This window comes from Rhyacophila brunnea, unplaced genomic scaffold (genome assembly GCF_057557595.1).
Source record: "Rhyacophila brunnea isolate RB1 unplaced genomic scaffold, BYU_Rbru_1.0 scaffold_11, whole genome shotgun sequence".
NCBI lineage: Eukaryota > Metazoa > Arthropoda > Insecta > Trichoptera > Rhyacophilidae > Rhyacophila > Rhyacophila brunnea.
The window spans coordinates 14,836,858-14,864,210 of NW_028232763.1; the positions used below are offsets into that span (position 1 = coordinate 14,836,858).

The following is a 27,353-nucleotide window of genomic DNA, read 5'->3' on the forward strand; positions in this document are numbered from 1 at the left end:
TAAATGTAATATCGATTTATTGTATTCATATCAACTGAAATGACGAAAATGGCCTGATCAAAAATATAAACTTTACAGAATGGAAGTTATTGAAAAAAAAGGAATGTTTAGGTTGAGACCAACAAGTTTAACGTGAGGCTCCGCTGCATAGCGCGGTCACTTGTCGGTCTCTAGTGTAATTATAGGTACATACTAAAAAAAATAGTAGATGAAACGCCATTCTCAACTTTATTATACTCGTATCAGGAGTCTCAGTAGGACTTTGCAATACTGGTAAGATTTAGATTTAGACCATGGAACCAATTATGGAGTCATGTAACATGTGCATGTGCCTTCTCCGGAAGAGTTTCAGCCATACAACAGACCAAACTGAAGCGTCTCAATTGTGTAGTCAAATGGAATCCCACTACTTCCGTAATAACATCAAAATTGCACAAATGTAAAATCCATTATTAGCTTCCGGGTCGTACAAAAAAGGCGAAGAGTCTGATATGGCCCGATGGCCGAAGCTTACCGACTTCAGCTCTAACGCCTTATTGCATCGAAAATATGTTCTAAAAAATCCTCTTTAGATAAAAAAAAAATGTTCACGTTTATAAAAAAAGCATGTATTTTTGAGCTCGTTTTAATAAAATCACAATATTTAATTGGTAATATATGTTTTTTTTTTGTTATAGGTATGAGGCCAGCGAATAATTCAATTACAGGAATAACCATATCCAAACAAACCTTGTCAGACGATGGGACGCCGCTAGAGGTTACCCTAAAGAAGCAGGATGTTTGTATTACAACCAGTAAAACTAATCAGAAAATATAATTTATTTTGCAGAGAATTTTTTGGACTAAATTACATTTATATTATGCAGAAAATTTTGTCGTTGTGAACTTTATTTAATGTATTGAATTTATATAAAATATTCAATTATAGAATTTAAAGATGATCATTGAAGTTATTGCACGATTATGAAATAATTAGGAATAAAAATAATATTTCATTATTTCACCAAAATATTTTTTTCCGTCGATTACCGTATATCCATATTTTGAAGGTTCCACCTAAAAAGTAGATAATATTATTTATTATCCATTGAATGTGGGGCATAGTAAGGGGTAGAAGCAGGGCCACACTGAGCGAACGTCCTCGTGCAGATATAATAAATAGTCATTAGTATGTATACGATGGCTCTAGTTATGAAGCCTAGTCCAGAAAACCATACTTTACTGTCCGTAGACATGAAAATTATATACAACTGTTTAGTTGTATAAAACTGTTAACATAAGTATTTTTGAATATTGCTTTTATAAGTACAAATTATCATGTTTTATGTACCCTGTCGCTGATGTCGGAAAATATGTGCAAATGAAGTAGGTAGGTACCTATGCGTAGTGAATAGTCCCAGCTAGGAGCGAACAAATTTTGAACTACACCATTAAGTAGGCATGTTTGCTTTTGTAATATCGGATTTTATTGTGTCAATATTTTTAGTTTACCGTGCTTTTCAACCAAAAAATTCTGACTAGGAGTTCTGAGATAGGAGTTTTAGGATTTTTGAATCGAACTATTGTATGTGTGGTTGTTTTGGTACCTAACAAGTTCATTATTACGATCTTTTATTGGCATTTCCAAATAAAAATGGCCGCTCGCGTTCTAGTTTAAAGTCTGTTGCTTTGTTTACATTACTTACTTACGTATTTGTCGGTGTTTTACGTGATTATTCATCTTAAAAATAATGATCAATTTATTGCTTTTAGTTTCCAACATAAAATTGACGAGGTAGTATCTTTTCACAGGTAAATATTATATTCAAATGTCTGCTTTAATAAAGCAAGATGTACCTAATATATGAAATTGAAGTCTAATTTAATGATCTTATTTACTACAATATCCAACCATATGAATTTAAATCACTAGATATTATTCTTATCACTAGACTAGGTAGAATCTCTTTTTTTGCTTTGATTTCATACATTTAGGCTCCATCTCTATTTAAAATGTTTCTTTTGAAAATCTTTGCTTTCTATCGTTTTTTAAGTTTTTGTTTAAAATGCGGCTACTTTCAGCCCTTAAGACCTATTTAATAACGTTATTCTGGACAATCGGCATCAATTATTTGGTATCGCTCATCTCTGAATTTTTTTTTAGATATTTCTTACAACCCGACTAATTATTTATCTACATTACATATGTACCTATTATTTAAAATAAGAGGTCTATAATATAATTTAAATGTTTGAATACACAGACAAGTTTCTTTAAATATTGAAATTACACAGAATAATATAATTATTGCACCAAATTTAATAAATCAAATTTACTTCAAAATGTTAATTATGCCGTTAGTCCATTTTTTCTCCTCTGTCTTCAATCTATTACGAGGGAACGCAAACATAATAGGAAGTGCGTTACATTCAAGATGTGATAAGTAGTAGTGACATGGTTTAATTCTCGAGTGTGGAGAAATATGGGATAAACGCTAAAACGTCGTGTTAAAAAATAATATTTAAATCAGTACCTATTCAATAAACTTTGTCAACTGACCGAAACGTGCATTCAATGTTGGTACTATTTAATGACATTGAGAAGGCTTTGTATTTTCAAGCATATTACAGCGTCAGAGTCATTAAATCAAAAACAAAATTCGGCTTCAAAATCTGAATATATTATGACGACTGGTTTTTCATTAATTAATCTGCTCTGTGATAAGTGATAACCACTGTGTCTAATTGTCCAGTTTATTGACTTCTCAATGTTAAGTATTCACATCGCATTACTTTATCAATATATTTAATACCTATAATATTTTTAATAAGATGGCAATATTATGTATATGGTAAAACAGCAGCCGCCATTACCTTCCGTACCAAAATGTCAAAAATAGTTCGCACAGTTGCCGCCAAGAACACTTCGTACCAGAAAGAGATGGCATGCTTAATCTTACATTTATGTGTGCGCATTAGAGTGAGAAAACTATATCCGCGTAAACCTCAGCGTATTGCCGCTGCCCGCTATGGCGAAAGTATTACCTGCCGACTGTCAGCAATATAGATCTTTTTTCTGAGTGTGAAATTAATATAAAAAGTTTTTTGACAAAATGTATGATGTTTATAAAATTAAGTCTAAGTCTACTGAAACTTGTGGTTGTTCTTTTCGAATCAAATAATTGATGGCAGCTTGACAATAGGTTCAACAAATATGTGGTATTGCGACCTCCTTAGGTATGACATACTAAGTGTTGTGTTGGACTTTTGATGTGTACGAAAAGGGATACAAGTGTTTAAATAATGAACAATTACGTTTTTAATCAAGTTGTAATTAATATTTATAATCTAAACAACTACACAAAGCTTATTTCAAACGGTACGCCTCACAATCCTTGATATGACGTTGCATTTGGTAGTTCAATACCTTTCGAACGAGAAATAATGTGTTTGTGATCAACCAAAACTTCAAAATGAGCCGTGGCTACTACACTCCGAGCTCCACAGATTTTCAATTCACGGTAAGATAATGTTACTTCAAAATTTGTTAGTACTGAATTGGTTATATTTCATGACCTGTCTACGGTTTCTTATTTCTGACATTTGGATCATAGACATCTTCATAGTAATGTTTTCAAAATAAGGCTCATTGAGCGATAATACCAATCTGTCAACAAAAATCGAATGTTTGATCAGATGCTTGCACACCTACACGTCTATCAGTACTGTCAACATAATTGGCAGTAATTATTCTTCAAACATAATAATAATATGCCTGACAATGCTATGTTTCAACTTGATAAGTCCAACTAAAATCTCATTCACATTTCCTATAATAGCTTTACCAGATCAAATAGGTACTTTAAAGAAAGGTATGCTTCAATATTATATATTTACTGACATACATCCAGGTAATTCAACCAAGCAAACTATTGAGGCATTAGTGAAAATAGATGACAGTACACTAATAGCACAGTGCTTACACAGCTCATTTTCTTACACTAAGTAAATGTTTTTACAAGTTTGAATAAATAATGATTTGTATTGTGATAGGTAGGTATATTCATATTATATGTAGAAATATATTCATTCTATTACCTGGCCATCACCATATACTTAAATAATTAAGGATCACAAACCACCAACGTATACTTCTCTATTACGTCTTAGTTACATATCATTTTGTCTTTCAGCAAGTTTCTAATTTGGTTTTTCAGCATTCCCATACAGATAGATTATTTCCTGTTACCAATGCAAACAATCATAGGCATTAAAATGTCAACTATTTAAGTAGTTTGTTTGTACATCACGTCGGGGTCACCATAGTGGGATAGATGATAGTGGATCAGTGAAACACTTTTGATATTAGAGTAATTTGATTTGATTATAGGTATATAATGTTAATTTGGACTTGTGTGCGTGACTGTAATATACGTGTGCCTTCTACCTAGCCTTGCAAAGGACATAAGTTGAGCAAGACGCTATAGTATAGCTGTTATTTACTTCTGGATTTACTTTGGATGTCTTCAACTCTAATTTATTAAAATACCTTTCTAATCGCACCTAGGAATTCAACCAAAAACTATCATCCTCGAATCCATCAAGTTCCCAACACAAGGACCATCCTGACTCGACTGCCGTTGTTGATTTAACAAAATTTTATCTTCTGTTTTAGTATGTATACTGTATGTATAGCGTTCTTATGAACTACTTGCACATAATTAATATTATTACGTCTGTCTACCTCTCTCATCATAGCTAAACTAGTAAATTTATAATAATATTAAGTACTATACAAAAATATCTACTGCACTAACCGAATGTTCTGTACTTACTTAGACAACGCTTTGGTTTTATAATATTATAACCATTATATTATTAATATTGCTTTAATAATACTTCTCTAATACATTGGTAGATGTCTCAATGATAAAATATTTGAAAATACACAATTTTGAGATACTACCTCAGAAAACATGCATAATATTTAAAATTTTATAGACAAAGGTTATAATAACTGAGAGTTAGTTGTACCTCACATCTTTTCACTGTTCGTGCAAATACTCTAAATTGCATCTGTTTAATATTGTATGAAATAATAATAACATGATAAAAAGATGATTGTTAAGTATGTTGGTTAGTTGGTATAGTTGGTACCTATAGTTGGTAGACTTGGTAAGGCAATTCAATGAGTTGGTTATAATACTTTAGAAACCAATAACTCTTTGACAGACTTATAAAGGGTGCCTACTACCTAATACATATGTGATTAAATACCTATCTATACCTAAGTACATACCTATATTTTTATAATCAAATACAAATTAAGTCATGGTCAGGTTGTACCATACAAAACTATTGCTGATAATTAAACTACATATGCATACTATTTAATATTATCAGTATCACTGATATCATAGTTCATAGTATATTGAACAATTATTAATTTATGTGAGATATTACTAAACTTTTTTTGTTGCTTAGAACAAAAATTAGTACTTACTTCCATTTTATCTTAATTTTATTATCCGATTTTCCTATATTTACTATAATATGAATCTGATTTCATTTGCATTATTCGAATTACTGAAGTGAAAATAGCACATTTGAGAGAAAGACAGTTAACTATTATTTATGGAGGAAATAATAGTTATTAGATAGTACCTACTTAAGACTAGGAACCTGTAGTTATAAGATATTTAGAAATCATAATTTACTGCACTACCATTTTACATTAAATTACTTATTCTATGGCAAATTAATGCCTGCAATATTATTCATCTCTCCATTTGTTCTACTTAGTAAATCAGAATTGCCAAATCTATTATAATAATTACCTATAGTAAGTATAATGCCGGGTCCACATTGGCATCATGTCGCCGGCAACCTCGTTAAATTTTACGATAAGTATGATAATAATCGTAAAATTTCTTAAGTAATTATGATAATTATCGTAAAATTTAACGAGCTTGCCGGCGACATGTTGCCAGTGTGGACCCGGCATAATACTATAATATTGATTAGAAAAATCTAAAATACTAAGTTATACTGTAATTTAAGGCGACGTAATTATGTCAAAAACACTAATTATAAAGGATCCAATGCTTACGAAAAATGTACTATGTATTATTTTTATACCTTTGTACTAAGTACTTATGTATTAATCAGCATAAAAAATACAGCACTGACTTCGTTGCTTGTAAGTAGGTACTTTCAAATAAACACATTATTTAGTTATATCCTGCTTTTGCCTTGAAACAAGTCAGCTCACTTTAGGTAGGTACCTACTGAAACTTTTAATATTTGTCTTAAAATTTCACAAAATGACACACGCATTAGAATAATAATATTTAAATTCAAAGTTATATTTATTTTATTTGTCAGAAGTATCAAGTACCTACCTATTTATGTAAGATTAAAATTATATAAATTTTATAATTCATTGGATGGTTTGGTGTTTTGGCATACTTAAGAGGGGGCTCAAGAGGAGGAGATTGAAATATAATCTAGTATCAAAAGGACATCGGCGTCGTTAGGACGTTAATTTAAATCGATATTTTCGCAAAAACCACTAATCATCGGAGATTTTATTTAAAAAAAAAAATATATTATTGGCATTGTCGGCCGTCTTACACATTATTATTTGATAAACAACTGCACGTGTCCACCGATCAGAAAACAGGGCTGTCAAAATATTATATCCATTAATATTTTTAAAATGTTAATTTCGTCATAGTATTATTATTACCTAATTCAAATTGAGCGTAGGTTGATACTCAAATACTATTATAGTATGTTTATGATTTCGAGAAAATAATACGATGATATATAATCCATATCAATTATTTGAAAACAATACATTTGCATGTAGGTACATGTATAATATAGTGAAAAGGTCAGATACCTGTTTAATTTTCAAGATAACATCAAAATTTGTATATACTTACCTAAATGAAGAATATTCGACATTCATGAGTGAGCACGGCTCAAAGCTATGAAAATGTGTTTTTTTCAATTTGAAAATATTTTAATTGTGTATTATTTTATTACAGATTCATAATACGTTATATAACTAATACAACATACTGTTTTTTTCTATGAATAAAAAAGACTGGAAGGAACATATTGTGTCACGGCAATCAAGAAAGACCGGAAAATATGGCCAACAACGCATGATACACAAACATAAAATACACAAAATTACCTATTTAAGTTTACCGCACACGTGCAGACCACACGATATTTGTTTTCGCAAAGTCATCGCTTTCCAAAATGGCGAATTTGGTTGCCAGTTTTTATGGCGATGAATCAGTATGTTCCTTCCTGTCTTTTTTATTCGTAGGTTTGTTTACTATGTACACCAAGAAATTTCCATTTATAAAATCCAAAATGAGTTTTGGAATATAATGCAACTAAAACTAGAAAAATTCTATCATGGGTGTTTACTTCTTGAATTAGTTGACCCCAGAAACAACAGGTCCATTCCACTACGTGAACCACAGTGGATATTATGCAGGGTCCACATTGGCAACATGTCGCCGGCAACCTCGTTAAATTTTACGATAAGTATGATAATTATCGTAAAATTTATCGAGGTTGTCGCGCGACATGTTGCCAGTGTGGACCCGGCATTAGATGCACAAAACTTGAATAAAATATATTATAAATAAAATTTAAAAAGTACAATATAATTAATTGCGTCGACAGCCCTGGCGTCGCCCGCCAGTCGGATAGTCTAATAAAAAAATAATGTATCTAGTGACTGTATGTTAATAATTATTTTTAGGCACTCATGATATAAATTATTTCGCCCATTGCCTTTACATGCAATAATGGTTCTACCTACCACTTGTTTCACTAGTATAAAAGAGAAGTTGCGCAGTCAATAAAAAGTCACTTTCTTTTTATAATAGGCAGACACTAAATTCTACGTTTTAAAAAATATGCATTAGAATTAAACAATACCTATTATTTTTAATACGTAGGTCCTAAACATTACAAATAAACACTATTCATTATTAATGTTTTTTGGATAGCACATTAAATAAAAATGTAGGTAGATATGCATTTCAACATCCTTCGTATGTTTAATTCTCGGACAATTTCAGGTTAAAAAGTTATTAATATATTATTAAGTTTATATTGTGGCAACCACATAATTGAAAATGTCACCATCATATTGGTTGCAATACTTTCTCCCAAACAGTTGATTAACAAATTGAATTTAGTAACATTTACGTACCTACCTATATTAGAAGATATTATTTTTTGGTCACCCCATTCTGTCTTCACGTCGACCGTGTTTATGATTTAAATTTAATTTAGAGACCATTTACATTTGACACAAGCATTGTCGGCGACCTTTGTATATTGCTAGTAGACCAACAATTCCGGACCACATATAAAAAAATCATATTTTCAATTCTCAAGGGCAATTCTGTAGAGCTTACCCTTAAATACATAATTTCAGACCAAGGCAAGAATTTGTATACAGTAGGTAGGTACTTACATTATTCTGCCGGCTTATGGTCGAGTTGACACGTGTCCATGGCCACCACATCTTGAAGCGGGCCCCCCTACCTATCGCTATGGTCACACATCGAATTATGGAGTTGTCGAGTATCACTCAACATAACACGTCACAACAACCATATATTTTCAAATGGCAATAACTCAGAAGTAAAATACTTTTTTTACTGTTAGAGCAATTTAAGATGTGTGTGTATCTCGTTTATCTGGTGACCCGTCACGCCGGGCCCTCCCGAGCCCGGGCCCCTAGGCTAGAGCCCTCTCAGCCCCCCCTTGTGGGGGCCATGCACGTGTCCGCGTGTCGTGTTCGAATCCCGGGTCTGGCAAATACATATTATGTTGATTTCCAATGTTTGCTTGGACCTAAAGCAATGACCTAATGGATAGCATCCATTTCTCGTAAACAATCTTTTGAGAAATGTTTTCGTGAGGCGGGCAGGATTCTCATCGGATTGTCGAGACAACGAATAAAAATAAATAAACATTATGTACTCATTTACTTTGGTAAACTTAAGTAGTGTCGTATGTTTTATTACACTGCATTAAAAGTACGATAGTGAGAAAATAAGAATTCATTTAAATTATAAATAATGATATAATATTAGAAGGATGAGGCGGGCGTACTACTAAGTAGTCTATATTAGACGGTATATTTCTTATTTACCAATTGGTCCTAAACGATTTTAACCTCCCCCCCCCCAATTTTTCATTGAGAAAATTTATGATACGGTGTTTATTAAAGCGATTTGATGAATTACGATGATCTAATATCTATTTGGTCGTCTTTTATCCATTTTTTAGTTGGTAGCTACATAAACCGGTTTTATATGGCTACGGCTTTGAAGGCATGGTATAAATTCGATTTAATGACAGATTACACGCATCTCAACATAACTTTGTGACGTGTTTTTATGATGTGTTGTTTTGATTTGTTTATTTTTATCCCGAACGTAGTAACATCGTAATAATGGCGAGAGCAAGCAAGGGCCGCCCACGGATTGGCCGCGAACTCGTGGGCGGCACAGTTAAGCACACCTGGCTTGCCAATTTTACGCGCTAAACTCGGCTTGCAATACATTAATCATTGGTAATGTTGTACTAATTTATAATACATTCAGTTTTATTTTGTCTAATATCGACTAAATAGTTATGTTAGTAATTAATATGATAACCGGCTTAGATTACGTACACGTACCTATTCGTTTCAGTATGTATAACAAAGTTTTGTTAATATTATATCCATGGCCCCCACATCCTGAAGCGGGCCCCCCTACCTATCGCTAAGGTTAAAGGCAATGTGACGCACTACCGTAGCATTTTCCAAATGGAGTCGAGGAAAAATTAAGGGTAGGTATTCAGCGTATTCTTAGCGATTTTTTGTATTTTTTAATACCTACATCCACCTGAATTATGAAGTTTAGTATTAACATATAATACTCAAAAATCGCATTGCACAATATGTTAATATATTTTAAGTAAAATTGCGCCGCTGGTGACTTTTTTACTATTAGAGCAAATTTGTGAGGTGTGTTATCTCACGTATTTGGTCGACTCGACAAGCCGGACCCCACAGGCTAGACCCCTGTCAGCCCCCCCTTGTGGGGGGCATGATTATAATGCGTATCCACTTAGTGCTATTAGCTATTATCTACTTGGCTATACCTGACAATTATGCAAAGATTGCTAATTAGGATATCTAATATTAATTTATATGATAGAATTTCATTTTACAATTTAAAACATCGACAGAATGCAGATTTTTTTTTACAAAGAATAGTTCTTATGCCGAGTCTAGACTAAGAATGGTTCTGAGATGTTCTAAGTTCTGTATGTTGAATAGCAAATTATTAAATCTTGTGTATTGTTAATTGAGTAAAAAAAATAATACCAATGAATTATTAGTCAATTTGACTGATATATGAACATCAATCAAATCAAACTTTATTTTATTTTAATTAATATAAGACGTTTACAACATTACATTTAAGAACAGATACATATTATTAAAACAGTATATATAAGTATATAAAAAAATGAATAATTCAGTTATTAAACAGTAGAAAATGTAAATACAAAAAATTAAGTTACCTACAAAGAAGTACACCGAATAAGCAATGTCAATATCCAAAGTGATTTAGAACAGAGTTATTGCCCTCCCAATTGGAATTGCCAATGGAAGGTAAGTTCTGCAACTTGTGAGAACAAACAACTGATGCTCCCGATTTCTAAAATAGTTTTCAGGGACACACAGGGTCAAAACAACCAAGAATGGCAGGATTCTCATTTTCACCACGTAGGTATAAGTCGGAAAAAATACGTGGCCAAATATAAATATCGTCTAGTGCTTAAACTAGTGTCTAAACCACTCTAAGCATAAATAAGAACGTTTGTAACGACACAAAACATACATAACCATTTACAACAGAACAAATTTAAATGTTCCAATAGATATATTCGTAAACAGTAAGATGTAGGTACTTATACAACGTTGATTTGTTCACATAATGTATTTATCTTGCTCTTGACTACGCATTAGACATTTGCCCAACTGTTTAAAGTAGAGCATAACTAAGTATTTGGAGGAAAGACAAGTTGTCATTGGCAACACTTATTGCCAAACCTATCTATGATTATTAATTCTGAAACTCCAGTCTTGCATAGGACTTCGGTAGTTCAATATTTTAATTATTTGTGCTTTATTTCTACTTACTGAATTCATTTTCATCAAATAAAATTATTTATATAAGAATAATGCTTGTTTAAAATATACTAATATTAATTCGAATTATAATGCGCGCGGTCCATCAGATAAACATACCTGCCATAACAAGATTACCTTGGCGGATCCTTGAAAACGCTATCGCCTCTCTGAATCAGCGGTCAAGCGAAGAATGCGCGGCCCGCGGCTATTAAACCTTACTTCACTACCTCCCGCCCTACGCATCCATTCTTTATTCAATTATAAATACCACCGTAATACCTTTGCGGGGTGACACACATACCTAGAAATAACACTTATGTATTTATTAGAAATAATAATTATACTACAATCAATTATTATGATCCAGCCTTCATCCCATTTTAAATTTGCTGATAAAGGAAAACTGGCTATTTAATTGACATCATATATTATATCATACGCGCATGTAGGATTTTTTGTCTTTTCAGTACTTAGACATTATTTTGAACAATAGGCTGAAGTATTTTCCATTCGGAATCTCACTACTAAATGAATATTAGTTAACTATTATTAAGTTCCACTCACGCTATGTATGCACAAAGCCCACAGGAGGCGGTGGGGATGTCAATTTTTCGAGCGGTGCGACTACTGAATACACATATACTTAATGTATTCTAATATTGCAGAGCCCGCATAGGGTTGGACGGACGCAGTTAGACGCTTAAGGGGCGACATCGCTCAGGTGTATCCTTTTCGCCAATAGATTCTTCGTGGTCAGTCTCCAGACGCAGGTGGAAATATAAATCAAATATGCGGTCGATTTATTTTTGTAAGTAAAAACTTCAGTAAGTAGTGATACCAAATATCATAATGCCTAAATCCCCCATCAAAAATCCTCCAATCGACAGAGTTGGAAATATAATGATAATATTATTGTAACTGTAAATGAGTCAAGGCTAGACCAGGATGCACAGCGAAACAAACAAAAATAAAGATACCGTTATCTGTTTCTGGGCGGACGAAGGATCGAGAGTAGGTACGGTCAGTGTTGCCATGTCTACTGAAATTTCAGTAGATCTACTGATATTTTTTGCCAATATACTGAATTTTTGATTTTTTTTCGAAATTCAAGAAATCTACTGATATTTGTGTTTCTCCATAATTGTAAGTTAACTGATGATTATTTTAATAATAAACTTGAAATGATTTACGCACGATCTTTTTTAATGTGTTACACTTCTAAATTGACGAAGAAAGCATTGTAACTCTACCCAAGAGCGCCATTTTACCCATTAATATCATCATTTTTTACAATAAATTAATATTATTAGTTATTTTTATCCTTATTAGTCTTAAATTATATCTAATATACTACATTTTCCAAAATCTACTGATATTTTATGAAATCTACTGATTTTTTTGTCAAAATCTACTGAAATTTTAAATTTTGACTTGGCAACACTGGGTACGGTCAGTCGGTAACCTATCCCGAGCCTTGAACGTCGCCTCTAAATACAATTTGACACCTTTTCGCACCGAAGCGTGCGTTTACAAATGTTGTTAATAATTAATTGTTACTTGTCAAACGAAATATACTTACGTATTACTTAATGTCCCTGAATCCGTGTTTTTAATAAGTGGAAAAGTATAAATCAACACCCTACGTAAATCAGTAGATAATTCGCCAACAATGACAGTTTGGGAGTGTCTGAAGTTTTGTGTAATTTGAGCAATACCTTGTGAGCAGGGAACACAGAATTAATGGGAATTGAAATACCTAACGGGTGTAGAGTAACAGGCAACCGATCTCGAGTCTGGAAGAATATGGGATATACTTAAACACGTGTCAAGAATACGCTATTCTAAACTTATTCTAACTGCTCTCGGTTTATGCACTGACGCTTATTCAATATTTGTGTATTTGAAGGTTGCAACACACAATATTGCACGTCTTTGGTGTTTGTTTAATTTTCGTTGGACACACGCATTCAAAACCCTGCGTCAAAATGTAATGTATTGGGGTACGTAGGTATAGCCTATATGAATTCTATTAATCTGTTCTGTGCTTGTGAGCCTCTCGCGAAACACAAAAAAAACCCTAACATTGTTTGGAAGTATTTTTGCACATTTTTCATCCGCGGTGGGTGGAATAAAAAAAAAGTTTTTATTACAATGTTCATTTGTTCACACACAGATCCAGTATCCCTTTTCTATCATAATATTGTAATTCTTATAGGTTACCTACAATAAATTCGAAACAATTGAAACCAATTACATAATGCTTACCTCTACAACTACGTGTATTTTTAATTAGCTACAATTGCACTGCGAATAATGTAGTACTTAGCATTCGAAATAATTATAATCGATGTAATAATTTAACACAGGACTTATATACAATAGTAGAATAATTGGAACTATAACGAGTTGGCTTTATTGGTTGCATTATTTTTTGCACGATTGTAGAATTGCTACACACCGCGGTAGCCTCGGGGTATCACGTAGTTATTTATTTATATCCAAAGATTAGCCGAATTCAATGAATATAAAAACATACTATGAACGCTGAACTAAGTGAGCATACAAAAAGTACGGGAATATTGTGAATAAAAACACAGTAACATCCACGTTGAGATTAAAATCAGAATCGTGATGGCAACAAAAACTTTTGAAACATTGAAACGGTTACATGTAAATCGTATGTCAGTATTACATTTTGCTGTATCACATTTCACCGTGAATTGACGTACTGGAAAGAGGTGGCCTCATAGCATTGAGATAAAAAAAAATAATACGCATTGCTCGTGGAGCATTGCAGACAGTAATGTTCAAATTTTATTAGATTCAATAAGAAAATTAATTTGATATGTACGACTTGATAGTCACGAACACTTTTGAATTATTCAACATTTTATATAAATATATATGACATGATTGTACTTCTAATATATGTACTTTTTTCCCGACCATGTCTGATCCTAATAAGATCATATTATGGGCCTCCACAGAGTGGAGGTTTGTATAAACAGATTTTGTTTTTATGGTAAATGGATGTCAGCCACTTGCTCAACCTATTTGGTCCATACTCTGACTCATACACAAATTGAAAAACAATATGTCAACTTTTCAGACCCAGGATTCGAACCTGGGACCCACGACGCTATAGGCCGACGCTTAAGCCGTCTGTTTTCTTATATCAATCTCAATACTATACGATGCATCAACTCACGATACACTATGATACGGCCAAATGCATATCTACAAATTTCTAGACACGCATTGAAACATCGTTTTTGCGATTGGGACATACATTATATGCAGCGTGATTTCAGTATTTTCATATACCTACCTACTGAGTTGGAAACTTTTTGACTTTAAAATCTTTATAGACAATATCCTGGTTCGATGCTGGCTGCATGCCACAAAACAGAAACAAAACGAAACACCCACATACAATCGGCTATCCAACCCATAAAGTTGGTGAAATATGTAGGTTGTATTCCTATGACTACCACTAAACGTAACCACAAATCGCTGGAAGTCACAAGTCTGATGTTGAATACATGACGCGCGGAAAATTGGGAGTGTAGCCGACCATACGATGCTTCTATGCACAAGTACCCCATGTTCAAACAGTCGCTAGTAAGTGATCTGCAACTTTGTGGTAACATCCTAGCGGTTCTAGTGTGCTGCCTAAAGTAATACAGCGTCGTTAGAATATACCTATTACAAATTGAATGTCGTATTTTGTTCCTACCGTGTGTGTTGACCTGTTTTATTTTATTTCTGAATATTATTATAAACTGAAGATGCAAACAAATGTATGTACATTTTCGAATCAAATATTTTATATTACCCATCTAAAATAATATTTTACCGGTAGTAAAATTGATACTCTTCAGTGCTCACCTCTCGTTGGTTGTCCATCATCTTGTCCCTGAAATGACCTCGACTTCAGATCCAACAGACGGCTGGAGAACTTATAATTCTTATGTAGTTTTTTTAGTATTATATTTTTATATAAGTCACGCTTTTGTACAACAACAAAAAAACTACTATCGAGTCACTGAATTTAATTCATAATTAAAATCCACTCACCTCCTCTTTTCAAAAAAAATGTATAGTTTAAGTATTCAAAATTATAATACTGTGACACCTTCTTTAAATTTCATTAAAATGGAATTCTAGATTTAGATAGACTCGGGCGCAAGTTACACAACAATGTGTAGACTAGATTAATGCCAGGTTACTTAGTTGCTTAAGGTTGTCCACACTATATACGTTTTTATCAGAGTTTTCTTTCTCCAGTATGATGCATTAAACTCTTTCTGAATCGTTGTGCCCATCCATCTCTTGCGTGGGTTGCCATGGGTGAAGTACCTAATCCCCTCATGAACCCTGTCGAGAAAGAGAAATATTGTTAATTTTACTTAACGACAAGAAAAAACATTTCAACATGATCTCCGCTTAAACCTAAAGATGTAAATAAATTAAAGGGTTGTCAGTTAAACGATCTGTTTTTTTGCAATGGAATATGTGTTTATTTAACCTATTTTTATTAATAACTAGCTGAAGTACCCGGCTTCGCACAGGGTCGCTTCGTGGTTATATTTATCTTAGATATTTGAAAAATAATAAAAGGTAATTATTTTTTTAATATTAAAATATCTGTGTAATACAATATGGCAATATGAAAATAATTCTAATAGGAGTAAAGGTCAAACATAAGAACACTAAAGTAAAATCGAATCCAAAATATGAAAACGTTATTAATGTTATTAATATGTAGTAAAAAAAAAAAAAACAAAATTAGATGGAACAAACAAACAACAAACTTTGTATTTTATATAATTTTCCTTCACCTTCGCCTTCACCTTCGCAGGTGTGCGCACAACAACTGACAAAAGTTTCATCGCAATCGGATGAATGGTATAGGAACGCATACGAATAGTAGAAGAAGATGATTTTCTAATTCAGAAATCTTTGTGGGCATGCGCATGACAACTCACCAAAGTTTCATTGCAATCGGATTAATGGTATAGGAACGCATACGAATAGAAGAAGAAGAAGATGGTTGTACTAATTCAAAAACCTTTGCGGGCGTGCGCACAACAACTGGTCAAAATTTCATCATAATCGGATGAATGGCATAAGAACGCATACAAATAGAAGAAGAAAAGATGGTTGTACTAATTTAGAAACCTTTGCGGGCGTGCGCACAACAACTGGTCAAAATTTCATCACAATCGGATTAATGGCATAAGAACGCATACAAATAGAAGAAGAAAAAGATGATTGTACTAATTCGGAAACCTTTGCGTGCACGGGCACAACACTTGATCAAAATGTCATTGCAATCGGATGAATGGTATAGGAACGCATACGAATAGAAGTAGAAGATGATTTTCTAATTCAGAAATCTTTGTGGGCATGCGCAAGACAACTCACCAAAGTTTCATTGCAATCGGATGAATGGTGTAGGTACGCATTCGAATAGAAGAAGAAAATGATGGTTGTACTAATTCAGAAACCTTCGCAGGCGTGCGCACGACAACTCACCAAAGTTTCATTGCAATCGGATGAATGGTATAGGAACGCATACGAATAGAAGAAGATAGAATAGAAGAAGAAGATGGTTGTACTAATTCAGTAGCATGTACGTGTTGAACAAACAGCATTCGCCCTCACATAATATAGCCTTAACCTCCACGCGACTCCCGTGTTTCTCCAGTTCCTCGATGATATATAAGTTAGTTGTACATCAATATGATGGCAGTTTCCTTTTAGTATTTTATAAATGTGTGGCTGTCGCCAGATTCCTGTAACCCATGTCTCAATTATAATATTATTTATTTTCATTCATTTTTCACATACTATCAGTCAGCAGTACCTATATATAATAGGATTTCGTAATGTTATGAGAAAGTGGATCTGCAATTTCATTACGTTACGAATTAATTGATTTCATAATAATTTTAACATATTGAATAGAATTGATTGGACATCTCACTCGATTACAAGTTTCCGTTAAAGACGCATCGCACCGAATTACCGTTATATTTATTATATTGCATTGTTGTACCCTTGTAGTTATTTGGAACGGTAAATAAATTCCCACCTCCTCCATCATCACGAACAACTACTACCGTCTTTCATCTGCAATACATATCCTCCGCCGAACCAGGGGCCTTATGTTAGAACTTGCAAGTTGAAGTCGCCCAGTCGACATGACGTCATATGACGTATCATTGTGACGTACTACCGGAGTGATAATAGCATTCGAGAAATTAACGCTACTAAAATACTGGCGTCATCCATTGTTCCCATACACAAATAGGTGTTTCAGCATAATAATATCTATGGTGAGCAGTGTGTGTTGGGCGGCTTGCCTCGAGCGTGTATTGGCTTACGTCACAGTTACGTCATGTCGTCGGGTGATTTCATATCACCTATATAACCTAATACTACAGATGGCTTAGATAATTTAAACGAAACAAATATTGGGTTTATGATTTGGCGGGCTTTGAAATTAGACAACGTAAATCTCCCATAGATTATTGCTAGGCGCGAAGAAATTGTATGCAAATTTGTATCATGTTTTTGTGTTGCCAATTTTAAATGAAACTTCCTGCATAATATGTTTTTTTTAAATGACGAATGTAACTTTTATTGTGATGTCACAACCTTTAATACGATTTTTTTTGCATCTCAAGTCATACGATATTTTTATCAATGATCTGATAGCAATAATTTTATTTAACGTTGTAATCGATTCTGTTCAATTACTTACACGTATAATTTTATTGACGTGTTTCAAAATGAATAAACAAACTCGTGATAAATAAAAAAAAATGTTGACTATCCATACCTATACTTACTTTCACGAATATAATTTATGTTTTGTATCATACATTTTTATAATTACAAGGATTACTTATCTTTGTTTGTATATTGTAGTTTAATAATAACATTAGTGCGACATGATATCAGTAAACTTTTTCTAGTTTCTTGAAGACTTATTCATTATACATATAGAAATACATAATTTAGAAAAAATCTCAAAAAAAAAAGTTAGGCATCGTAGGAGTCGAATCTCATATCTTTTCACTGTTCAGGTGAATGCTCTATTCCTTGAGCTACTGACTTGACTATTGCCGGCCACAGACGGACAGTTCTCGTAACAGGTTGAACATGCCAGTTAATAACCATACAGTTATCTTTGGTAGATAATCTGCTGCGCCCATAGACGGACACTTTTCGACCTTTCAGATGTGTGCCATGTTCAAACTGCCAACGACCTCCCACTCCCGTGTTTTTGTAAAACTGTTGGAATTTCAACTCACCGAAAGTTTTCGGGTGACGTTAGCTAGCTGTGTCGTAAAGTAGGAGTAGCTGGCGCGATTTGGCGGCAAATTTTGACAGTTCTGTCATAATCTTCTAAGTTCGTTCGATAAGAAGTATATTATTTTTGTTGCGTATTCTTTTGCTACTCATATTATATAATTACGAATATTGTGAAGTGTCAACTAGGTACCGCAAACAATATTTATTGTGTGTTGTTAATATGTCTGTACCAAATTAATATATTATATTATTCAAAACCAATAAGTAAATTGTTTTGGTGATTGAATAAAACATATTACATAAATTTAATGTATATAACCCTGATTTAAATAAAACAATACGTATGTATTTTATCTTAATTAAATTTTATTAAAACAACAATTAGTATACTATGAATAATTTATTCAAAATAAAAGAATCTGGACATATATTTACACAAACAATAAATTGTAATCATAATAAATCTAACAAAGTAAAAATATTCGTAGATCAATCGTTCGTTCAAGTATACCCTACTTAAAACTAATTTAACACATGGTACCCCTGTGTATGATCTCGGCGAACATAACCTCCATAGTTTTTGACACTTGATCTGCCACAGACAATAACTGTACGTATATGGGCACGTCTGTTGACAGTTCGACAGATTTAAATGGGGTAGTTAAACTGATCTGTGGTGTGTCCACTAACGTACAGTTATTGAACAGTTATTGTCTGTGCCATGTTCAAACTGCTACGAGAACTGTCCGTCTGTGGCCGCCTTATGGTTCATGCGATCTAAATTTCATATTATAAAGGTACATACGTGGTCTGAGGTATTACAGCAGGGAACTGTTCTGTGGATTAGAGTTCGCCGGCTAGAGCGATCGGGTTCGTAATATTATTATGTATGTCTTCTGACGTCTTTCAAAATGATGTATTTTTGATAAGAATAATTAAACATTCGTAAATCTTCTGTTTATTCAACATTGAATAAAAAAAATAATAATGCACTATTTATTTTCATTTCCGCCGGTAACTAACTGTTTTTGTTTGTGGTTATAATATAATTATTTATTGTATTAATAATAATTGCATGTATACCTTAATGAAACGGTTTGTTCAGACTTTCAGCTGAATTATCTTATCTATCCCTATCTTAATTCGTATGTTTTTTAGTTGTGTATCTAAAATATAATAAGTATTATGTAAAAATAAAAGTTGTCTCATTCTAAATTGTTTTGGCGGTAATGTCTGGGCGGCAATGTCCGGGCGGTTTTGTCGGGACCCTAGCTGAATGCTTTGATTTTCTGTCGAGGGGCCTAATCGAGTGTTGATTTTTTGTCTCTTATGTCACATTACTACACATACACGACATTTAACACGAAATAAATAAACGTAAATATGAATATTCGCCCGAAGAATGTCCACATTTTAGTCTGTTGGTAAACCTGTGAGGACTGTGCGGGGGATGAAAACATATGTGCGGACACATTTTGGCAGATGTGCGCACGCACACGCGCACACCTTCCAGGGAACATTGCTTGGAAGTCGTGAGCCATATGTTAGGAATTTATGTAATAGAATTTATATGAAGAAATACAGTAGAAAACAGTCAATGTGAATGTGAGTGAGTGAGTTTCGACTTTGATGTTTCTTCAGTCGGCGGCTTTCCATTGAATTGTTTACAAAATTTTCTACGGTGTTATATATTTTACTCTCAATACGGAGCGAGTGCACTATTTACCACTGTGATTAACGCTTTTCTGCGTAAATGCTTTCTAATGGACGGTATTTCTTCGTTGTAATGTAACATTACTTCTCTGCACAATAGACGTGTTATTTTATTATTTATTTAAAGTTTAAATGCTACGTAAAACGTCACGCCGATAAGTTAAATGTAAGCAATATTTTTTGCGGATGATAAAATGTTTTAGCTGTTTGAGTGAACTTTTTTCAGATTTTTTTACCAGATATTATGTACCAATGCACCTGTATGTTCATGTCTCTGCGATGGTTAGGCGTGAATTTTGGTATGCGAAGTAAGTCGCGTATGTGAAGATGTGGTATCATATCTCGCTGCTGCCGACCACGGTAGATTGTGCGGGATCATCGCTAATTTCTTACATTATTCTTTCATGAATCCGATGAACCAGACATTATTCTTTAGGTTGCAGGTGCAGGCAAACAAAACAGACATCTCCTGTAGTTTTCATTCTTTCGTAGTGTGATGAATTCCGTGTCATCGTGTTTGGCACCGGGAGACATGTAAGCAGAAACAAGTCGTATGATCGTTTTGACATGGCCGCTATTTGGATTGTTTTGGACGTTTTTTAATTATACCCTTTTAGCGGGTGGGCCGCAGGAGAGAATAATAAATAGAATTCAGATATGCTTTACCACCTACCAGTATGCGCATACACAGGGCGCTTGATGTCAGCGGACAGCAGAGACAGTCCAATATTTTTTCTTTCTTAACTTCCTTCTTTAAGCACTACGGCGCATGGTTGTAGCATTGAAGTTAAGCGCGCGTATCGCGGGACCCTACAATTGGTGATGTAAAGCATCTGAAACAATTGGACTGGGAGTGTCCTGGGAGAAGATACCCAAGACTTAAGTTGCTACGCTTAAAGTGAGCTCTGACTGAGTTTAATGAGTTTATTTTAATGCAAAGTGCCAGGAAGAGAAAAGTACACGGAAATTACGAAAAGAAAATGAAGTTACGTCGTGTCATCAGTCCCGTGCGGCTCCGTCTCAGGACAGAATGAGCACTTGAAATCACTTCTTTCAGACACATTTATAGCGTCATGGAAGGTGGCCCCGCATATCCACGGCTGTACATACATGACGGTTGGCGGTGGGAACCTATGTAGGTTATACCTCAAAACCTTACACTTTGAAGCAGGGCTTTCAATGTGTGAGTGTCCTATGAAAATGAAACACGCATTATAGACGTGCAATAGTGTGTGTTGCAACCTTCAAATACACCGATATTGAATGAGCGTCAGTGCATAAATCGAGAGCAGTTAGTCGTTGTCAGAATGAAAGACAAGCTTAGAATGACGTATTATTGACACGTGTTTTAGTTTATCCCATATTCTTCCACACTCGAGATCGGTTGCCGGTTACTTCACACCCGTTAGGTTTTTCATTTCCCATTAATTCTGTATTCCTTGGGGTGGGGATATTCTTTATTTTTCAGTTGATGTATCGTTCACTGCTCTAGTCAAAGCAGGCGAGGCGCACTGTGAATAAACATATTAAATATGTAACGCTCAAGTCTGACGCTTCGAACGCCGAAGTGACCCCCTTATGTACCTATGTACCTAACGAAATGTAAGATAGATATTAAGTAAGTCTCTAATGTTGACCAGCGTAGCTGCATTCATTGCACCTACGCTTCCAGAACAATAAGACGTCAGTTTTTAAAATACCATTAATTAATACGGTTATTTTTTCATTTATTATAATAATATATTCGTATGCTGTATGTATGTATGCTTAATAGTATTATTTCTATACCAGTGGCAAGGGAAAGATACTTTCGAAAGATTATAAATAGAGCTCACATTAAAACAATCAACCATTCTGTCGCCCGAAGGTTGTATTTTACTCACATCTGAATTTCAACATAGATTATTGCAAAGCTAAATCCTAATGGATAGTTTAACATTTAACCTACATAGTTAGGTTTATACCTACTTACTACACATATTTAGAAAATACTTGTGTATGATTCAATGTATGTGGATTTTAAAATCAAAACTCGCATTCTCAAACAGTGACGTCCCTAGACAAAATTCCGCCCCTAGGCAGCGCCAAAATGCCGCCCCATTTTTATACAGTATTTTTTATCATCCTTTCATGACTCCAATATCTAAGAAATGTGTTGTATTATACATTACTAACAAAATATATACCACCAAATCTAATTTAAATGCCATCTCTACTTCAATACACAATATTGCGAGTCCACGGTTTTAGATACATTTAAAAATATACCTACCTGACAACTTTCAAAACTCGCAAGTGACTGGCAAAAATATTTGGATAAATTAATTAAGCAAGTATGTACCTACCTATTATTCAAATATAATTCGCAAATCTGCACGTGTCTTCAAGGACGTGACGTCCAAGGCCAACGGAAGTAAACTAGACATCGCAAACCCGATAAAAAACAGTCCTGTTAAACCTTTTATGTTAATTAATACATTCTGTTTCCAACCAGTGAGCTGAATTATTTAATGGAAGATATTTCCGTAATTATTAAGTTATGTAGGTACATATTTATATATATACCTAATGAGTAACTGCCGCCCCCAAGCGACGTTCAATCTGCCTACCCCCACGGGACTTCACTGTTCTCAAAGAACTTAAGAAAGTCTCAAAAATATAACAACACTCCAATGAATATTGATGAGATTAATATTATTATTTTAATATTGTATGGCTCCTAGGATACTCTTCTTGAGATGTGAAATCCGCAATGACAGTTGGTATGTGAAATACTGATTGGTTAGAAATGCCTTATTGCGAGAACAGAATTCATCTCAATTGCGATGGAAAAAACCAAATTGCTTATGTTTTTACACGTAAATTTATCAAAAAATATTAAGTATCAACCATATATTTTATAAATTTACACATTTAATAAACACAAATATGTATTTATATCATTTGTGTGAGATATTTGTTGTTTGTATGGAGAAGACTTTTTCGAAGATAAGTTGAAGACAGGTTTATGAGAGAAACTGACACAATGTGTTCCAGTCAAATCTATTAACGAAGCGACGTATTACTTGTAATTCACCGACAAAAATAGTTGTTCGCAGTCATATATTTACCAAAAGTTGTTCAAAATAGCGGTTTTCTATTTTATTTTCCATTGAATTAAACGTGTCTTAATATGTTTTCCATTCTTTTAAAGGTTAATTCTGCTATTTTATGTTTTATATAATTATATTGTATTATAATTATATATCTAATATTAAATATTTTAAGTAATCTGTTCTAAAGCATAGTCATCATAGAACATCTATGAACAATGATTTCTCATCGGCGTCGGAAAACAAAAACACATAGACGTTATTTATATTAGAACATAATGATATCAAATGTTTTAATAGAAATTTTCGAAAATGATTTTGATAAAACTTTTGAACAGTTTGTATACAATATTCATTTGTTCACCAAACCAATGTATCTTCTATTCTAGACTAGGTATAACGCTGACAATACAAGCTAGTCTTGCCATGCGAAACAAATTAAAAAAAAATCTTGAAGATTATAGATAAGTAAATGAAGTATGAAATGTACCTACTAAATTTTTGCTTACAAAATTCTAACTTACTTCACCTGTCACATAAAAGCAGTTCGTGTGTCACATGTTCGCCATCTCTGCCATAATGTATCGTCTCTTTCATGCATTATCGCTGGCCCTTGGGTAAAAACACGAAACCCGTGTCTTAGGCCCGTAACAGACGCGACGCTGGTGTCGCGCTCGATATTATATAGCAGGCCTTAGTATTATGTTTACGAACGCCCCAGAGCTAATGAGTCAACGCATAATTTCGCGTTATAAATTAGAACATAAAACTGGCAGTGGTAATAAAAACAAGTGTATCGGCGGCTTGAGAATGAAGCGGCCGACGGAAAAGTGTACCGGACACGCGTTGACTCATTAGCTCTGGGCCGTTCATAAACATAATACAAAGGCCCCTTTATTCGAATACAAAGGCCTCCTATATTATATCGAGCGCGACACCGGTGTCCCGTCTGAAACGGGGCTTACTTCAATATTTATAGGAATAATGTCTTCTGAGAGTTCACTGGGTATATAGTTTCACACCTACTGGCGTATTATGTAGTTTCAATTTATTTAATATTTGTGACCGCGTGCGACTCTGCCGCGGGAAATACGAAAATAAAAAGTAGACAATATACAGCAGTGCTCCGCAACCGGTGTGCCGCGGCACACTGGTGTTCTTCGAGACGATGCTAGGTGTGCCGCGGTGCATTGTGTCAAAAAATGCAAATAATTTTTTATATCATACAATACTTAATTAATGGCCAAATTTGCGTGCATGGCTGAATGAGCACATGAATAAAATTAATAAAAAAAATGCAAGGTTAGAATGAAAATATATTGATACCATAGGGATATTAAATAAATTCACTACCATTGAAAACAAGCAATGGATTTTGGGTCTGGCCCAAAAACTTATAACTTTGCTGCAAAAGAAATTTCATCATTACTTTCATACAATCAATACAACTGGATTCGAAACCCTTTTGCAACCAATGTCGGAAATTTTATAGAAGCACTATAATTATATTCGTGAGGAATTTCGTGGTATTGAGGAATGACGTGAAAAAATTAATTTCGCCGATGTTCCATTGGGTATTTTCTGGATTTCGGTTAATAAAGAATATCCTCGGATTTCCGACAAGGCTATCGCAGTTCAGCTCCCATTTTATACGACATATACCTATGTGAGCAACTTCTTTCAACTCAAGCTATAATTAAAAATGATAAGCAGTCATACTTGACGGGTGATAAGAACTTTGGGTTTCTCTTTCGTCAGAGCTCTAGTCTGGGGGGCCAGGCTCAGGGAGGCGTGGCAGATCAACCAGATAAGTGAGATAAACACAAATTACAAATTTTCTCTTATGATTAAAAGAAGTCGCCTGCGGCGCTATATTACTACGCTGATATTAATATTTTTAAATATCCGATCAGGGAGTGTTTGTATTACAAAAAATAACTAAACATACAATGAATACTATTAATTTTACCTCGAACACCATTTGAAAAACACTACCTACTTTAAAGTATCACATTGTCTTTAACCTTAGCGATAGGTAGGGGGGCCCCTTCAGCATGTGGGGTCCATATTTTGATGTATAAATTGTTTTACCTGTGGTGTGCCGCGGAATTCTGGGAATACATTTGGTGTGCCATGGTTGAGAAAAGGTGCGGAGCACTGATATACAGGATACAAGTTGAAAAAATAAGTATACCGGTTACATATTTTTTTAAAATTAATGAGTTATTCAACGGTTGAATGTAGGCGTGCGCGCCCTCACCTCAACATTCCACAACTGCTACTTAACCACTCGTGATGAACTTTTAGAGAGATTTAGAGAAATACCAACAATGTACTCTATCTATAATATATGCAAGTTTCTTCATTATCTTTCAAATAGTATTTTTAATTACCTATAATAGAATAAACATACAGGTAGGTTGACAAAAAACAACTAAATGTTTTGCTTAAGTATCGTGGAAATAGTCAAAACGCTGATCAAAAGGCAAATATTTTGCAATCACAGACAGACACGTCAATTTTATTATCGGCCATTCTCGAAGCGTTAACAGCATTTAAATAACACGGTAGACTATTTATTTATTGTAAGTTTTCCTACATACTGACACAGGTTCGCACCTGTCTGTCAATTAACTCCGCTCGCAGCTTACCCGACAAACGAGTCATCGGCTAATGTCATTTGTAGCAATTCCCCAGTTCTGTCGCCATTATCAGTCATCTGTCGCACATTGTCGACATTTCGCCACGTTTTTCTGCGTCACTGCGACAAATACTCGTCACGTTTTTGCATCGTGATGAAGCTGCCTTAGTTTTTTTTTTGCTAAGCTTTCCGAACTTTCTCGACATGTTTTCAGTCTTAGGTCAAATTATTGGTCTGTTTTAAATGTCAGTCTGGCTCAGGGAATACAAATCTGTTCAATGGTATGGCTATTTGGAGAATGTGCTGTCCTTACCATCATGCATGGCTCGCAACAATGTGAGAGATTTCGTGTTTTTAATTTCCACTAAGAATACTTTCTAAAGACATAGATTTCGGAACTGTGCTTTTTGACAACCTAATTTATTTTGACCGGGTTGAGCTTATATAGGGAAACAATATGATACAACTAGAGTTGGGTATTTCCCGAGAAAATCTCAATCTCGGGATTCGGGATTTCCCGAAATGATGAAATTTTGAATTCTCGAGATTCGGTATTTTCAGAACTGAATTCTCGGAATTCTCGAGATATCGGGAAATTTAAAAAAAAACCTGTAAAAAAATCCTAAAATCAGTGTAAAAACAGACGAATTTCAAAAAAAATATGATTTTTTTATTTACGTAAGAAGACAAACAAAATAGAAGTAGGAAAACAAAAATAATTAAAAACATTACTTATTAAAATGGAATTTCAAAAAACACAGACCGTCAATTGCTGCGTCTGACAATCGCGTACGCTTTTGAGACACAGAATTCCCTGATGTTGCAATAATTGCGCTCATGTTGAGTCGACGTTGGCTTAATTGTGTTTTGAATGCCCCGATCAGTCCTTGAACGTTTTGTGTTTTCTGTCCACTTTTTTCATATAGAAATTCGTTTTTCAATTAATATTTAATAATAAATAAATCCCAAATCCCGAAATAATAAAAATTTCAATTCTCGAGATTCGGGATGGAAAATCTTAAAAATTTCTTGAGAATTCCCGTAACCCAACTCTAGATACAACTGACAGCTTTGAAATAGTCCAAATACGGTATAAATTAGTTCTAGTTCGAGGTGATAATTGACTTTTCTAATAACTAACTTTTTCTATTGATATTCTCTTTGATTAACTTCGACATTTGGACAGAGGTAAGCTATGGAGATCAGAGAAAAGAGTACACTTGTCAGGTATACTTACGGGAAATAAGAAGATATCATCACATTCACACGAATGACAACGACACACTAAATCGATGAAATTTCAATAGCTCACTGACGATATAAAATTGAGCGATGATTTTAAGTTTAAATTATATATTTTCCCTGTTTTAAAAAT

General features: G+C 33.9%; 1 protein-coding gene across 2 annotated transcripts in view; it reads left to right on the top strand.

Moving 5' to 3' along the window:
- The first annotated feature begins 3,016 nt into the window (after positions 1-3,016).
- The window catches only part of jvl (javelin-like), a 479,502-nt gene continuing 455,165 nt past the window's right edge, over positions 3,017-27,353 (top strand). For both annotated transcript variants that reach the window (XM_085959311.1, XM_085959299.1), the window contains exon 1: positions 3,017-3,500. In XM_085959311.1, coding sequence (XP_085815437.1) covers positions 3,453-3,500 — 48 coding nt within the window. In that variant the 5' untranslated portion in view covers positions 3,017-3,452. The remainder of the gene's footprint in view (positions 3,501-27,353) is intronic.